Below are 18,647 nucleotides of genomic sequence, written 5' to 3' on the forward strand. Positions count from 1 at the left end.
CAAATTGCCTCTATACCACTGTGGTCGGGGTTCGAACCCATTCAGGGTAAATGCTGTAAGTAAACAAATGTCATTCAGTTTGACTCTACCGAACAATGCAAGTTTTCTCCGGGTACTCCAGTTCCTCCTGCATTAACACTAAAACCATGAGGGATGGCCCTCACTTGACTTCTTGGGAGACAATTGTTTTATATGAAGTGTACATAAAGCTTATTTAAAACAACAGACATATTGTCTAAGCACTTTGATAACGTAATGTCTGGTCACGTGATCACTTTATTACGTCAGCGTATACAAATTTACAATTTAATTTTCCTTGTCATCGTGTGGGGATGCCACTGTTTTGTTTACTTTCTCAAAAACAGCAAGTTGTTCTTCTTTGTATATCAGTTCTTGATCTAATATTTCATTCATTGTGGCATAACTAGTCGACAGATCTCTCAATCGATCGATTTCTGATTGCTGTTTTGTGATGAGGTCAGTCTTGTCGTCAAGTTCTTTTTCTAACAGTTTCATTTCACTTTTCATCACTGTAATGGCTTCATTCTTTGACTCCAATTCATCTTTCAACGTTTTCTGATTTTCACTGTTCAATTTTTGTTCCCCTTCCAACTTTTCAGATATTTTTTGTAAATTTTCTTTCATCTCACTGCATGCTGCTTTTAATTCTTTATTCTCGTTTTCGAACTTCAATCTCTCTTGCTCCATGTCAGCTATTCTTTGTCGCAAAGTTTCCAGCTCCTCGTCGTTAGCCTTCCCAGTCTGTTCATCATTGACCATAGAGGGCGGTGTTTGATTCGAACTGTACATATCAGCTTGGGTGATTTTTTCAACAATTGGCTCTTGAAACTGCTCTATCTTTTCTTCATTGACCATGTATTTATCGCTTCCTGCTGAGAGTACCGCGTCAACCAAACTCTGAGTATTCGCAAGATCGATGCTTTCCATCAGTTCTTCTTCACATTTCACTATACTCCCCTCAACGATCATTGTGCTGTCGCTTCTGATTGAGGGCGCTGTTTCGAATTCGCTTGGCTCCTCTTCGTTCAACTTGCCAGTGTTTGCGAGGTTCATTTGTTCCACTCTCATCTCTTCTGACAGTTCCACATTATCGTCGCGTTTATTGACGTCATTTTCAACATCTTTCGTCGGTATTAGTTGTGTCGTTTCTGTTTTTATCAAAATGTCTTCACTAGGTGGCCGTTGCTTGTCGGAGATCACAGAAACCTCCTTCACTTCAGATTTCACTGGCAGGTCGGATGTTGACTCCGCAGCTGAAAAATAACAACAAACAACAACAACATAAATTCAAATATTTGTGGCTGAGTATATGACATGTTATGCAGCTGATGTTCGCAACACTCAAATTCAAGTTGAAGTATTATTGTCGTTAAAATTTGACTTTTGTCACGAGGAAAGATAAAACAAAAACAAAACAAAACAAACAAAACAAAACAAAATACTTGGGAAAAAAAGAAGGAAACGTTACAATAAAGTGTAGTCTATAAGGTATGACTTGTAGGGCGCCCTCTCGCACTATCAGCCAACCGTGCCCGTTGAGGGCGGATTGACACTACGTATCTTTCACCACAGACAAGTAAGAAACATATTGGCAACGGGTATTGTTCCGAGGTGTTAATAGGGGGATTTTGAGCTCGATTATTCTCTTGGGTAGGCTGCAAGGATATCCTATGTTCAAACACATATACATATACATATACTCAGCTACTGAGTGACATGTGAGTTGCTCTTCGGGAACCATCTACGTTTATGTCTATAGCAACACTGCATCATCAGTAGAAGTAAAAGGTCTTAATGCATAATCTTTGAGTGGAAGCAGAATTTTTTGCGAAAACAGTTTGAAAATCGAGCAAGATTTAGATGAGTTATAGCCGTTTAAAACTTACTTGTTAGGAACGGTCAAATTTATGATTATATAATGACCATATTTGGGTGAAAAATGCATAAATATGGAAAAGGTTATGCACTGTAGGACAAAATCTGATGATAGGTCAAGTTGTGTTCTATGACTTTGTAGTAAGTCACACTTTGGGCTTTTTGTCCTACCCACTGGGCTTTTTGTCAGAAAAGTAGATACTTAATTCCGTAGTTGTAACATTTTCAATGTTTACACGAGGGTTTACGCAACTTGTGTTTGTAATTTTTAGCACAACTGAACTTCTTAGATTCAGTAGTGCTATAGGCATGGCAAAGTGTCTGTCTGTCTGTCTGTCTGTCTGAATGTGTGTGTGTGTGTGTGTGTGTGTGTGTGTGTGTGTGAGTGTATGTATGTATGTATGTATGTATGTATGTATGTATGTATGTATGTATGTATGTATGTATGTATGTATAGGGGGTGGGGGTGGGGTGGGGTGGGGTGGACAAATGCCTATATGGATGGATGAATATTCACATGTTTATTTGTACACACAGATATCTCTTTTACCATTGGGACTATATGGAGGCACATGTTAAAATTGTATATAATATATGCATGCCCATGTCAGTTCAATGTTTTATGTTGAAAATCTATGAGAATTTTACCATATTTGACACCCTTACACCTGCCTCACTGGGAACAAGGAAGTTGTGATATGATACTTTACATTGTATTATGATTGAATTTTCACTGAAATGAAGAACTAACACCAAACTATACACATACATGTACAGATAAACAATTATACAATAATGTGAATTTTATGAATAGATATGAACATCTGAAAATAATCACTGTACTAATTGTATTTGTCTACAACATAAAGTGACAGTTTTATCATGTGTGTAATAATTCTGAAAATGTTTAATAATATTCACTATTTCTTTGAGTTAAAAAGCCATTTCAGTGGATTGTGAGTGACCTATTTTCAGTAATTAATTCCACCACCAACACAAGACACCAGTGAAGTGTACCTAATTTATACAGTCCTGTCAACTTTAAATATCATCACGTATTTTCTATATGAGGCTACACAACCACCTTTTGTTGGTTTACAAAATGTTTAAGATATCTCAATGGGGCTATAGAGTACATGTGTATTGTTCTCAAGTTAACGTTGTTTATGACATACATGTAGTACATGTGACAGACAAATGATAAATAGAGAGTGAACTTAGAGGGCAGGAAGATACAACATCTATTGTGTGTATGCATAATATATCTGGAGGGTCTATGGTGTATGTCACTTGCTATTCTCAAGGACACTGGATTGATTACTGTAGCCCTAATTTCAGGGCAGAGTAGCTATTATGGCTGCAGTAAATTCAGATACTAATAAATTGTGATGTGTAAAAATATTTTGGTACTTTTCAGTATGTTTTACTGTTTCCTTTTCCTGGGGTGATTTACTATAAAGTATAATATCTTTCACTTGTTGCATGTTTACATTTTAAACTATATAGAATTTCTGTACATTTAATGAGGTTGGGGTAAGCACTTGATGGTTTTGCTATTTCAGTTACTGTCATTGACATGACAACTTAGTATGTGCATACTAATTTTAGTGTAGTTCATCTACACTATGTTTGTTGTCATTCTGTGATGGCCTGAGTCGGGTCATCTCTGAGGTCACCATAGTGACTTCAGAAGGGATTACTGCCCTCAAACTTTCACTTTGTGTAAAAACTCATTAATATTCATAAACCGGGGACTAATAAATGGAATCCTCTAGATATACCACAGGGTAAAGGACAAATAATCAATTTTGTACTCGCGATTTTCCGGATTTCTAATATTAGTTTCTGTATATTTCAAATAAAGTTTTAAATACTGTTTCCTCTCACTGTTATTTTTCTATTTCCTACCTGATATCAATGTCTTATCTGAGTTTATCAGCTTTGCATTAATTAGTAGCTTGCTAGAACAAACTCACCATTTGCCCAAATTAACGCATTATGCTGTGAGTGTAAACATCTACTGATCCGACTAATGGTAATACACGTCCGTGTATTACCATTAGTCGGATCAGTAGATGTTTACGTACGTACTTAAAAAATTAAAAAAACAAAAACATTTTTTGTAAAGAATGAAAATAAACAACTATACTATGACTACCTTATTAATTATTTATGAGTTAGTTCTACTGAGTGCCCTCAATCGTTGACTCTTCCTCGTCCCATACAGAGAACCCTACCAATGACATGGTGAGTTGGACGAGGAAGGGTCAGCAAGAGCAAAAATAGTAAGCAAACAAAAACCAAATTTTAGTTAAGAAGTAAATTAAGGACAACTATTTGTAAACAAATATGGCCAATTCTAAGTCCCTGTGGTCGAACAGCATCCACTGCATGTATTCTTGGTCAATTGAAATCATAACAATTTTGTAGATAAGGGAGTAGTCATTATTTGTTTACAACATTATGGAAACACGGGAATAGAAATAACATGTTTGCTGTTTTGAGTATGGATTATGTTTATTCCACATAGCAATACAATATCCCGGTAAAATGGTTATAAACAACTGATCTATTTATTACATGGATGTATGGTTAATGTGGTTTGTTATGCGAGAATATGTTGAACCCATATACAGATTCACACGTTTGAAAGTTATTTCCATGACAATAGAGTAATGTGTCCTTGAGACTATCTTTCGGACAAAGGGAGAGGACCCGTTGCTAATCTGTTTCTTACTTGTCTGTGCTTTCACTGAGTAATATGGAATTTGGAAGTACTCACCTTTATCATTCAGTTTATCTGGAGTCTTTGATGGTTCACACTTTTCGCCTTTTTTACTTTTTGTTTTTTTACTTTTCTTATCACTCTTTCTACGTTTGCTTTCTTGTTTAGGTTTCGACTCGTTCTTTGTAGGTTTATCATTTTCCGTACTTGATTGTAATTTTCCATTGCTGTGTTTCTTCATTTTGGCTTTGCCAGAGATTGGTTGTTTTGTTTCTTTGATTTCTGATTGCGATTTGTACTTTTTTGTAGCCGCTTCGTTGTTAGGACTTGTACATTTCGTCATATTGGTACCCATTATATAGATATTTTCTTGAACTACAGCAAAACAAAAAAACAGATATGTAAATATATGTAAATGATTTTATGCGTTCGTTGGTTGATTGGCTCCGAGTATTATGATTTAATTTTCACTGAAATGAAGAACTAACACCAAACCATACATATACATGTACAGATAAACAATTATACAATAATTTGAATTTTATGAATAGATGCGAACATCAGAAAATAATCACTGTACTAATTGTATTTGTCTACAACATAAAGTGACAGTTTTATGAAACTGAGGGGTAAAGTAGACTGGAAAGTTGGTTGGCATTATAGTGTTTCAATCACAACTCAGAGAAAGGTATATTCTTATGATGTATACAGAAAAGCCATTATCTGATTATAAATTTTTGAGGTTATAAGAAACTGTGCAAGATATTTCTTTCATGCCTTGAAAAAAAGAGCGTTCTTTTTACAAGTCGTGGAATAAGTACAGAATTTTCCCATTGTATTATACTCCTTTTACACTATGTATGTGTTGTACATTTGACCTTTGACCTTAGACACTATCTTTAATTTTTTCGACTTTGTACAATGGGCCAGTCACCAGAAGTTTATTGATTAATAAATTTAACACACAACAAAGGACAAAGTTATTTTAAAAGGGTTAACATTCCTGTTATGTTAAAACGATAATTTGATTAACATACAATAAAGCAAGAAATATATTGACCCTTAGGAACCACATGATGACAAATGATACTTGTAAGTTGTCAAACTTAATGACCCTCTGAGTATAAGTCATGACAGCCATATAATAATAGTAAATATATAAATACTCAACAACAAGGTCGTGATAATCTCAAATGTCAAACTTTTGATTGAAATATCGACGTTTCTATTTTATTACAGATTACTGTGTACAGTAAGTGACCGGTACACGTTACATACTACAGTGGGTGGATTCAAAGATTGAAGTTTATCGACGCTAGAATGGAGTTTGACCTTTTTATTATAACTCTTAAATATTCAGAAACTATGGTAACAGTACGATATTCAAAATTTACATGTATGACATTAGTACCAAAACCGAAATTTCATTCAACTACGCACGGATAGTCTCTAGAATATTGGTAGGTTAAAAGAATGGTTGAGTCTTAAAGTTTTTGTGTTTGAGGAAAAATGTGAATAAAATTTAACAAGAATGGAAATAGGGACATCAAGACATTTTAGACGAAGTGAGCCGACACTATTACGTTCCAAATCTGAGAGACGAAGTAAATCTACACTATATATTACGTTCGAATTCTAAATTTGATCGATAGATATTGAAAAGTCCAATGTACTAGAGTATTAAAACGCACAGTTCAGCTGCATTGGTATTTAATAGTGGATTATTTAGACAACTAGTTCGAATCCATGGGTTTGATGCGTCCTTCAAGTTGTTCCAGACACAGAAAATTATGCCACACCCACAAATCGCGGATTAACAAAATTGTGTGCGTATCCAAACAAAATCCATATCGCGGAGAGATCCGGGTAATCGGAGTTTTAGTACTGTAAGTAAAAAAAAAAGGGGGGGGGGAGAAACACCTTCTTCGGCTTCAAAAGATGCTTGATCTGTACTTATGCAGTAATTTAATTCATCATAAATTACTCAGTCTAACCAGCATGCCATGCCCCGTAATGACTATATATTAGTTTATTTATGACTGAGTCATAGTATGGTCATAGTAAAACAGAGACTCTACTTCCATTACAGGAATTCAACGCTATTCACGTTTACAAACTCGCATTTCAAATTCGTGACTAAAATATTTTTAGCAACAAAATAATTTTACTGTCGTAGGATGCATACAGAATGTTGACGAGTGACGACGGGGTGGGGTAGGGGAGGGGGTACGTGTCCCTTAACCTAGGGATTGGCCAATGGCTTTAAAAATGTCGTTCTGAAAAGACAGTATGCTATATACCAGATAGCCAAGTCTCGGGGCTAACGTGTCGGCCATGTGTATTTACCCCGTGGACATCAAGTACTGACTCAGATAATCTAACTACGAGTAAATCTAGTCGACTATAACATGTAGACGTGCCCGGTTATAAACACCAGCTTTTTTTTATATATAAATCAATGCCATCAATGTTTACAATTTCGCATTTAAAATGCCGTGATTAAAATATTTTTCCCACAAAATAATCCACCTGGTATGATAATGGGATACATTGAAAAGATAGAAAAGCAATTAACGAGAGACATCATGTATTATAAGCCATGTCCCGTTACCATTACTGAGTACACGAAATCTCTTTAATGTCATTCTGACATTCACGTTAAAATTCTCATTTCGTGGTCGTGATTAATCACGGTAGGATCATTATATACAGTTTCACCGGTACCAGTATTGTCAATGTACGTACAGACAGATTGAAGGAGCTAAAACACGTGATTTTGTAAACGTGTGGCTTTTTTGTACCATATGGAACAAAATTACTGTTATTTTTTTTAAATGGCAGCATTTATAGAAACTGCTATTTGAAACTATTCGTCACATATTGACCATATCCTATGTAATATCAATACAACACATGTTCCTAATTATTACGTAATGCAATATACACAAATTATATAAATGAACATAAATATGCTGATATGATTATTTGGCCTTCAGCTATAATTATTGAACTTGTAATTAATAAGTAATATGAACAGCAAATAAATGATTATATATATAATAATAATAATCATAATAATATCATAATGAGTTTATGGAGTGGTCTGCGTTCCATTTGCTGTGATCAATGAAACTGCGATTGACAGCAAATAAGGAGAATAAACATGAGATGAACTTTGACCTTCCGTCAGCCTTACACGATCATTATCGTTGGATGTTTGTTAAAAAAAATAAAAGACACGAACTTTGACCTTCGTACAGGATCAGGAGTGGGTATAGATTGAAATAAATATTCACAGACTTGGGTTATTGTTTAAACATTTTCTTGTAGGAGTGGGGGCACGATTTTATTTTTAACTATTTGTCAGAAATCACATCGCCAACTGTTACTGTGATAAGATGACACGTGATCAACTGAGAACAACGGGATTTGTTGGTTATGCTAATTAGATGAACAAAAAACAGGTAAATTTGATGAATAATCACCTTAATACAATGACATAACAAACCATCCATATCTTTTGAGTTAATACGTACACGCTAAGTGTTTTTTTCTGATAACCTTACTTGCCATCTGTTTGATCATTTTTTTAAACGGGTAGATTTTTTTCTTAATCTGTGCCAGATTCAAGAATGAAGGTATAGACGTTATTAAAACTAAAACGATGAAATTACAACCGATGTGTACAAAAACAGATGACGTGGTCGTTATTCACCTTGAATTTTATACATTAGTGTAAAAAATCGTCATGTAGGATACTTTAAATTTACGCACGAAAAAATAATTTCCCAACATATGGCTTTCCGCTGTACACTCAGAATTTCACTGTGTTACATGACATTTATGTACACGTGTACGTACCTCAGGCTTTAAAAATCAATCATATAGCTTACACAATGTAATTATATTAAACGTCCCTACCTGTGTTCTGACTGATGTCGAAGCTCGTGTTAATCTGCTTTCTATGCGTCACTCGTGTATTGGGAAGAAATCGCTGACTTGGTGACTAATAGTTTGTGATGAGATGTAGAATATTTGCTCAGTGTCTATACCGCGAGGCAAATACTACCCTATGTACCATATGACGTCACTCATAAACAATGGACTCTAAACATGTCACTGCAAAATGTTGATAAGGTACGTGAAGCGGATCTCAAGCTACGGAGCACTGCTCAGATATGAACGGTGACGGTATAATGTTTCACCTAAAACGTTAACGATGGCTTGGGAATATTCTAACTGATATTATAATTATTGTATGCTTTAGTATAATATCGCTCTGTAAACGTGCCAGGTGGAGAGAAAAAATGAATACAATATTTACATTTGTATTTTATATTTATCTTCATCCGTCGTATTTGTAGAAGCACTTTGAATTCTTCTTACTGATTAGCTATGATTAGTTGAGTTTCGGATGAGTTTCATTTTCGTTAAAGCGCTTCAAAAAACCCTAATTTTTTTAAGTACGGAATTTTTTTAGCTTGAGAACTCTATGAATTAAAAACATTTGAAACAAATTAATATAGAATACTTGAAACTTAGGCTTCACTAGTTATATTGCAGTGTTCTTCAATAGTTCATTTTACAATCAAATGATTTAAAAGAAATATATCCATGAATATTTCATATAACTAATTTTTTTAACCGTCCAATGCAATGTGATGTCAGGCAATCTACATGCGTCTCTAACTCTCTCGGCTAACGATACTGAAAAGCGCCATCATCGGTAAGAAAAATAGTTCTTTCGTTGACAGATTACACTATTTTATCGAAAAGTATGTGTCCTCATAAGAGTACATTCCGACTGTCTATGAAATATAGCATGTACTCCAAATAATGACAACATATGAACAAAATTATGAATCAAAATACGAGCCCAAAGTCTCGAAATATTGAGATAAGTCTTCGGCAATGTTCGGTCAACTTCGTAACTAGCGAAGCGTATCTGGGAGAGCACATCAAAACATTGATCTTCTTCCGGGTTCGCCAGGCCAGCGTAAATAACTTGATATTGTACACAATTATTCGATATTAAACCACCGTACATCACTATGGGTATATGTATGCCGTGTTTAAATAGTTCTAGCAGCGATTATGATAATCCTGACCCGGTAAGTTACGTAAAAGCTAAATAATTTCTATGTTTTGGGAATATTATTCGTTTCATCGCGTCAACCATGCGTCAACATTGTCGTTTCGACCATCCGAAGTATTACTATCACCCACGTCGGTGATACTTCATGTTGAGACTGACATGTTGATGAACTCGTCATTATGGGAACACGTATAACGTTTACAGCTTATGTTGTAACATCAATTCGACATATCCGAGAGGTTGAGGGGGGAGGAGGTACTCTTTTGCTGACATGTAATCTACACCCCCTCATCTCCCTATTGTTGTTCTCTAGCTTTTCTACTGCCAGTGACTGATATTACATTTTAATTTTACACATCTTTAAATATATATTTTATTTAAAGCAATAGGTGGGTTTTTGTTCTCAAAATTATATGCATAGTGAAGATTTGTCCTGCTTGCATATGTAATCATAACTTAGGACTCGTTTCTGATATTTAATGATGATGTCATAATATACACATTTAATGATGATGTCATAATATACACAGTTAATGATGATGTCATAATATACACATTTAAAATGATGATGTCATAGTATACACATTTAATGATGATGTCATAATATAGACATTTAATGATGATGTCATAATATACACATTTAATGATGATGTCATAATATACACAGTTAATGATGTCATAATATACACATTTAATGATGTCATAAGATAATTTGATGATGTCATAATATTAATATACACATTTAATGATGATGTCATAATATACACATTTAATGATGATGTCATAATATACACATTTAATGATGATGTCATAAGATACATTTGATGATGATGTCATAATACATACCAAACAGTGTTTCTAAATCAGACATGGCCTTTACTATGAATAAAAATGAAGACAAAGTAAAAAAAAAAAGTATGTTTTTATCCGTAGGATACTAGGCGACAACAGCAAGCAGAAGCAGCAATGAAAAGACAACAACAGGTACATGTAACTATGTAATTCCTCTATTATTGTTGAAAATTAATTTATTAATTTATTTAAAAACAGTTTAGACAGTCATTGGGTAGCCTGGAATCCATGTTGATGGGGATTGGAAATTTTGCATTCCCTACCATCATCCTCTAGAGGGGAAAACAAAATTCAAAATTCTGTGATAGCCTGGAGTCTATGCTAGTGATTGGGCAGACTATAAATGTATATACCAAACATAAACATACATACATGTTTGACCATCATCATATTTTTTTGTGTTCGATTCCCAAATGTCTGCCCTTTTCAATCATAAGACTGTGAACAGAAACTCTAAACTTTAATAGTTAACTAAAAATAAGTTTCCTCTCAATCATGAGGTATAATTTTTTTTCTTAGTTGTAAATTAGGTATACATATCTCTGAATATAAAAAGGTTGTTAAATAATTTCTAAATGTTGTATATTTTCTGTTCAGGCCGAAGCAAGAGGTATAAAAGACCCTGAAGGGTTGAAAAGGAAACAGCAACGACAAGCTGAAGCAGAGAAGAAAGCAGAGGAGGTTGAAAAGGAAGGTGGTGGAGGCGGGGCAAATTTAACGGTAAAATAGTATTAATATGGTAGGGCTGGCATAGATGTTTGCATTGTCTCAGAGTGAGAATAAAATCATTGTTAAAGGCCAAGGTTTCAATCCCAGGTTCCCGTATTAGTGTTATCTTATCAGGAGAGCCATAACATATTCTGTTAATTCTTGCCCAAACTGTGACTTTAAGGTTATGAAAACTGCTGATAACCCAACCCTCCTCCAAGTTTATTTAAGGTTCCATGAACTTGCAGTGTTGTTTTGGGACTTCCAATGTTTACACTATGTTGATCACAGGGTGATTAAAACCGCAAAGCAGAGGAACCACTATCACCCACTTGTGTAATCTACCACATTGAAGAACAAGAGATATAGTTTGCATCTATCTTAGTAAACCGAAGGCAGGCTTGCCAGTGTCGTACGGTAACAGCTCGAATCTTGGTGTTGAATTCAAACATTCTTACTAAACCTGTAAGTTTGAAACATTAGTGGAAATACAACAGTTGTGGTAGGCACAACATAGTCTGATAATTTGAAAACTTTCAACTGCAAAACTGTCAGTTTTGTTCAATCTATGATAGAGGGCGCTATTGATAAGCCGAGACCTTTTGACTGCAAACTGTTAGTTTGTTCACTCTACCATAGAGGGCACTGTTTGCAGTTGAAAGCTTCAGTTTGTCAAATTATGTTGTGTATTGGTTGAAATGTTAGTCCTCAAAACTTGTAAGTTTCATTTCAAGATTATCATTCAATATCAGTTTCTCACATTACTGTATACTATAGTTCATTTTTTTGTTGTTGCAGTGGCAAGTTGGCTAGAGAAGACACAGTTGGGAAAATAGCAGTACAAAATAGAAGTACACATCAAGAATTTGAAGATAAAATGTTGATGTAATCAGTGTTTCTGTTAAGCTTCAGATACTGTGGTGAGATCACCCATACTTAATTCTCTGTTTCTCACCATAACACCTTAACAAGTGTTAGATCGGTTGATCTGTTGGTTAAGAATTTAAAAAAAAGCATAAGTAAACGAACATGTTGGTGATACACAGTTGAGTATTGTACTTTAAATTCTGAATGACTTAGAAATGACAATTAAAGTCAGAGGAAATCTTTGAACTATTTATCTCATTAAAGATTCCAAAGTTTAGCAATGAATGATAGCTGTAGGTCAGATATACGCTTGTAGGGTCATCATTGTGATCTTTCCTAATTCTGCCATAGAGGGCACTATTTAAAAAAAAATTTCACTAGATTGTAGAAATGTAGGGTTGGTCTGGTCACAAGAAACACAGAATTAAGTATGACCGCCCTGATAAAATGGAACTCATCTGGTCAAAATGACAAAGATTTCCAAACTTTGTAATATATATAGTTAAAAGGGGAACCAAAGTAAATTCCCAGGAGAGCTGTATATGTACTTATAATCCTTAAATCAGACACTAGTAATAACATTTATTGGATTACTGTATATATACATCAAACTGGTATGAATGTAATGAGTCAAGTTTTGTATATTTTACTTTTCAAGAAATTCACCATTCGGAGATTTAAATTTTGAACTGTTGATACTTCTTTGTCAAAATATAGGAGACTGAAATATATCTGTATAACAGACCTAAATTTTCACTCAAGCTAAAAGAGTTTGAATGAGATTAGAGAAAGCTATAGCACTATGTCCTTTAATTTCATCTCAACTTGAATCATTAGAGAAAGAATTAGAATTAGACCCCTTAACTTAACTTAGTATGTAATCATTAGGGGAAGTAAGACAGTTCGACCCTCTAACTTAAATCCAAGTTTTGTCCCCTTTATGAGGAAAAGTCAGGGTTAGACCCTTTAACCGAAACACCATTTGTAAAATGAGGAAAAGTAATAGGGTGAGACCCCCTAACTTAATAAACCTTATTTGTACCTTGGGAAAGTAAAAGGACCCTCTAACTAACTCACAATTTCTATCATTTTTATCAAGAAATTTGTAGTGTTCGAATTTTTGTATTTAACAGTAAGTGGACTCGTGCGCACTCTAAGCTAATGTGAATTTGATGTGCCACAATTACTTTTGGTCCAACAAAGATTTGATGTTCCCCTATCTTTTACTATTGGGGGTGGGGGGGGGGGGGGGCTGGGTGGCTCACAAGAAAACACAATTGTTGTGTTTTTATTAGATGGTCAGTTTGCCTATGTGGTATTGAACCATCTTTAACCCTATCTAGCTCAATGAGAAATGATGAACCTAAAGTGGTTCATGCAAATGAGTAAACCTCAACTGTTGCAATGATGTAAATAATGTATAAATAGCATACTGATATGACCCTAATAAACATTACTCTATAATTGGGTAGATTTTTATGAATGATTAGATTAATAAAGACATGGTGTTAATGACTGTGTGGGTGGTTTTGATTGACTTTGAAATTTCATCTCATGACCTCATTAAGGGTCACCACTTGAGGGCGCTCTGTAGAAATAACATAAGGTTGTCATAGTAAAGCTGCTTTATTAAAACCAACAAAAGAATAAGTTAAAATTGATTTAGAGAAAAGACAACACAGGCTTTCCAAATCATCCAAATAGCATAATTATACAAGCACCAGTACTATTTAAAAAATTGGGGGAAATAATGGCAGTTTTGAATGTTTTGACTCATATTTCGAACACAGCAGAACCAGTGATGTAGACACTTGCTGTCGTGACATAGACGTGCATTGTCATGACATAGAATGACCAGAATATATATTCCATATTTTTTGTTGAACCTGGCTCGTGCATGGTGTAATGAATGTTATACAATATTTCAATTGAGTAATGTTTTTCTCAGGTGTTGACGTAATTTTTTGTAAATGTTATTGCAGCTTCTTTATAATAAATAAGATAGTGAAATATCAAATTATTTTATTCTGCAGATGGTTTTGTTTGCACAACTTGACTTCTTAGGTTCAGTAGTGCTATAGGCATGGAAAAGTGTGTGTGTCTGTGTGTGTGTTGTGTGTGTCTGTGTGTGTGTGTGTGTGTGTGTTTGTGTGTGTGTGTCTGTCTGTCTGTGTATGTGTGTGTGTGTCTGTCTGTCTGTCTGTCAGTCTGTCTGTCTGTCTGTCTGTCTGTCTGTCTGTCTGTCTGTCTGTCTGTCTGTCTCTCTGTTTGTATGTGTAAACTTAAAGTCAAAAATCACTTGACCAATTACCATGATGTTTGATGCATATATAACCCAGGGTGTCTACTTGGGAAATTGTTCAAATTTGTGTTAAGATATAACTTGTGTGACCCATAAATGATATGATGATGTAATTCATCATATGTATCAAAAATGTTCAGGAACTCCCTACTTTACAATCATCTGTTCTAACATTGTCAGAAGACCTGCCATGCATCATGGGAAATGTGATAATAAATACTAATCAATTTTTATTGCAAACAATGTTGACATATTGTTTGTAACCCAAAATAATCAGTTCATAGTTACCCTGACCATTGTGGGAGGTTAATTTTATCAGTAGCTCCAGATTAGGTATTATGATAACCACAGATAATCCCATAGTCCTTTGCATCTGAGCATGCTCAGTCTGGATTGCAAGTTCCCTATTGTAATGTCATAGAAGGTATGCATTGACATTAACAACATTGTACTGGAATGTGGTTGTACAATAGTTTTACATATATGCTTCATCAATATTTCATTTGTCTAAAAAGTGTCTAAAATAAACTTTTTTTCAATATTATCCTACACTAAATTATCTTTGTAACTGAACGACGTACCTAGCATAGGTTTAGCAACAAAAGGGTGCCGCGTTAAGATTTGTTAGGGTGACTTTTTTTTGTTTCTCATCTCCAGTGGAATAGTCAGGTGGGGGCGGGCGGGCGAAATAAAAAAAAGGGGGGCAAGGAAAAAAATCTGTATTTTTTCAGTTCTATTCTCTGTCCTTTCTGTCCTGTCAGTCTCTCTACAACTTCTTTTCTCTTCTCTTTATTGAATTCCTTGTTACAGGTCTCTTTCCTTCATTTTAGCAAGATTGACAAGTCCGTAGAACAACTTTGTAAGAAGATGAATACTTATCATCCTGATGGGTGTATATCTGTAGCCATGAACTATTGTGTGATTTTATCAGGAGTACTAATACATTCGTCCTATTAATCAAAGTGGCATCGACATCGCTAGCAATGTTTTCAAGTTATCCAATTTGAACTTTAGCATGAACTTTTTGAAACACTTGCGTGATTGTCATCAGTGTGCTAGATGAATTTTCATTTATATAAATCATTACTTCTATGAAACATTTTTCTTCAGTGTGAACTTGTCAAAATAATCCACCAGATAACATGTAAACATTTCTAGAACTCAGTACTCCTTTGGGATTTACTGTATAAAAGTAATAATGTAAACATCGGTAACATGCCATGCAAGTCTTGGTTGACCTTGCAGTACGGTATACATTACGCGTCTTCTGTAACTTGAGTGTTGTTACTGAGGCCAAAAAAAAATATCTGGTTCTGGTCAGGGTAAACTTTCTAAAGTGGTGCGACGACGCGATTTTTTTTTCTAATTTTTTTTTTTTTTTTTTTTTTTTTTTTTGCAAATTAGTAAATACACATTTGTTGACACTTTACATACTCTGTTCTATCATATTTATCTCTTGAAAAACTTCCTTTTTCTTCGAAGCAGTTAGGCTTTGTATTTAAGCAGTCTTGGCATGTAGGGTAGATTTCAGCTGCTTGTTCTCCTGATATCAGGAATAAATAAGGAACGGGAAAGCAAAAATTATCGGAAAAAAAGGATCGACGAGGGTATTCAGGGCACGCGCGCGCTGACCAGAACCAGATGTATATATTTTTTTGGCCTAATGTTAGCAATAGGCAATAGCAAGACGTTGTTGCATAGTGTCGACACCGACAGATTTACATTCAAACATTCTACTGCTGAAACTATTTAAATGATCAGCTATCACTGCTCTTTTTGAGTCATTTTGTACAATTTTTCTAACATCCATGCCTAAAACCTGTGTTTATGACACAATTGAAGCTTGTAAGTTGTAACAAACATCGTGAGCCTATGCTACGTGAATCTGTGATAATTTCGTTTATTGCACATACGCGGTGAACAAAGAACGTCTTCCAACTTCCAAGGTCATGAAACGCATTACCATTACGGAGTTGGTCATTTCCCCGATGATACAACTGATTTAAAGCTAAAAACTGGTCAATTTTTTTTGGATTTTTTGAGGAATGCAATATGCCTTTTAGCAATTTTTAAGCATAATTTTGAAAATGATAGAAATCTTCCGAGCTAATTGCAGCAAAATGTACCGCGCGACGGCATTTAATAATTTCGAGCCCTGTCCCTCAAACCTCAACGACTTCAGCCAAGAAAGACACATGCTGCTCCGACGACATCACAAAGCTAAAGGGGTGGGGGTGGGGGTGGGGTGGATAGACGCTATGAGGAACGTTTGATGTTCGTTCGAACCTTACAATCTTGCTGTTTTGAACTCAGGGGTCGGTCGGAAAAAAAGTGTTTTTTTTTCTGATGTCGGAGTTGCAAATTAGGGTCGGTCGAGAGATGAGAAACAGAAAAATAAAAAGGGACGCCTTTATTTGCTTGTGCATAGAAAGGAGTGTGGCTTGATAGATCAGCCGTTGCTGGCGCTCTTCTCATCCCTTCCAAAGACGATCAAAGACGTTTTACAGTCAAGTGGCAATTGATGTTGAATACTCATTTAATTTGGAAAAAAAAACTAATTTAGCATTTGATAATTCTTGTCAATGAAATTGTACATGTAGCTAGCGAATATGAGGAGTGGCGAATCTGTCCTCCCCGGTACCCCGGGGCAGTACCATGCAATTGCCAGCTATGTATTGCAGGGGTGTGGCCATCATCAGACCCCATTTCAGACCTATTTTGACCAAAAACCAACCCCCCCCCCATTCTACACCAGGTTGTTAGAAGATCGAATTGTAGACCAAAATGCATTTGTCACGTGATTAGTTCCATGTTAAAGAAATGATGGATCGCAGAATGTACGAAAAAGAAACATCCCATAATATCTCGGACCAAGAGCTAGAATACGTAAGGCAGAGCAGGCCATGAGTATTTTCAACTCGTATTGAAAATGCTGTCATTCCACTTATGCTATAGAGTGGCGGCTGTCATTCCACTTGTTTTACAGTGCAGAGGGTGTCATTCAACTAACTGGATATAGAAAAGGTTGTCATTCCACTGTTTACAGATACAGATACAGATACAGATACAGATATAGATACAGATACAGATACAGATACAGATACAGATACAGATACAGATACACACTATAAATGCTGTCATTCGTTTTCCGTCATTCGGGTTGTCATTCGTTTTAGGGTCACCCTTAACTTTCACAAGAATTCATCATTTTAGAGACTTGAAAATATTTGTGAACGGTGATTTAGTAATTGAGCAAGTTGTGTTACTCGTTTACCTTGTCACATCACTTGTCAAACGATGTCACGTGACCTTCGACTTGGGTCAAATCATCCGCTTTCTACCGAAAATCTTGAACGGACCATGTATTTTTCTTAATATTTATAGCCATTTCAATTATGTGTAATATACCTTTTTAATGTCATAATGGTATTAAACCTTTCTTAAAAATTTTCACCCTATGCTAATTTGAGATGGTAGTGTATTTTAAGATGTGAAATGTTTGCCAAGATAGTCAAAAATTACCTTAAAACTCCAAATCTCCCTTACTAATGATACTACCACTTTTCACAATTTTCTTAAATTTTGTTTGGTCTAAAATGGGGACCTGGAAGGAACTCCTTCGACTAGTTCGGAATTTCCCCGTGAGTTTACTCGCTGCACTGGTTGACACTTTCATATCGGTGACTATGAGATAGCACACACCCTGAAATGCTTGTTTTTAGATATAGTCCCATAAAATGTTGTTATGTCCCATAAAATATTATGTTAGCTGCGCATGTGCAACACTAGTCATCGGTCAACTATGCGTTCAACATTCATGACATTGACCTAAATAAACATGGAGTCTTCTAAAAATCTGAACGGTCTATTGGTTTTGGGTCAAAATTGGTCTAAAATGGGGTCTGGGGATGACAGCATTGGCACCACATCCCTACCAGACCTGGTCAGTGGTACCCCCCCCCCCTCCCCATCCCCCGACCTTCCTGGTCCTCAACTGAGGACACTAGAATCCTGGGACTAGAATACCCCACTAACAGCTCAGTAAGTCTGCCACAGATGATGAACTCCTGTGAACGTTGTACAGAGAATTGTATAAATGCGGGTACAATGTAAACATTGAAATGGTTGTATAGATTGCTTCTTTTTTTTCGCTATTAATATTTGTCCCTATTTTGTATTCTGACGACACGTTGTTATGTTAG

The 18,647-nt window shown here is 35.4% G+C and overlaps 2 protein-coding genes across 2 annotated transcripts; one reads left to right on the forward strand and one right to left on the reverse strand.

Annotated features, from left to right (window-relative positions):
* Nucleotides 1-218: 218 nt before the first annotated feature.
* LOC144453054 (uncharacterized) lies at nt 219-8,684 on the reverse strand. Its single transcript, XM_078144327.1, has 3 exons — nt 8,543-8,684; nt 4,679-4,996; nt 219-1,274 (listed from the first exon to the last, which is right to left on the reverse strand). The coding sequence occupies exons 2-3, from the start codon at nt 4,974-4,976 to the stop codon at nt 307-309; spliced, it is 1,266 nt and encodes a 421-aa protein (XP_078000453.1). The 5' UTR covers nt 4,977-4,996; nt 8,543-8,684; the 3' UTR covers nt 219-306.
* A 907-nt stretch (nt 8,685-9,591) lies between these two features.
* Nucleotides 9,592-13,354, forward strand: LOC144453024 (uncharacterized). Its single transcript, XM_078144289.1, has 4 exons — nt 9,592-9,732; nt 10,650-10,700; nt 11,166-11,288; nt 12,075-13,354. The coding sequence occupies exons 1-4, from the start codon at nt 9,673-9,675 to the stop codon at nt 12,087-12,089; spliced, it is 249 nt and encodes an 82-aa protein (XP_078000415.1). The 5' UTR covers nt 9,592-9,672; the 3' UTR covers nt 12,090-13,354.
* The last annotated feature ends 5,293 nt before the right edge of the window (nt 13,355-18,647 follow it).

The sequence above is a fragment of the Glandiceps talaboti genome, chromosome 23 (assembly GCF_964340395.1).
Source record: "Glandiceps talaboti chromosome 23, keGlaTala1.1, whole genome shotgun sequence".
Taxonomy (NCBI): Eukaryota; Metazoa; Hemichordata; class Enteropneusta; family Spengelidae; genus Glandiceps; species Glandiceps talaboti.

Coding starts and splice junctions, on each gene's coding strand:
- LOC144453054 (XM_078144327.1), bottom strand. CDS start 4,976: ATGGGTACCAATATGACGAAATGTACAAGTCCTAACAACGAAGCGGCT. Junction 1,275..4,678: donor AGATAAACTGAATGATAAAG/GTGAGTACTTCC, acceptor GTTATTTTTCAG/CTGCGGAGTCAACATCCGAC.
- LOC144453024 (XM_078144289.1), top strand. CDS start 9,673: ATGGGTATATGTATGCCGTGTTTAAATAGTTCTAGCAGCGATTATGAT. Junction 9,733..10,649: donor ATTATGATAATCCTGACCCG/GTAAGTTACGTA, acceptor TTTTATCCGTAG/GATACTAGGCGACAACAGCA. Junction 10,701..11,165: donor CAATGAAAAGACAACAACAG/GTACATGTAACT, acceptor TTTTCTGTTCAG/GCCGAAGCAAGAGGTATAAA.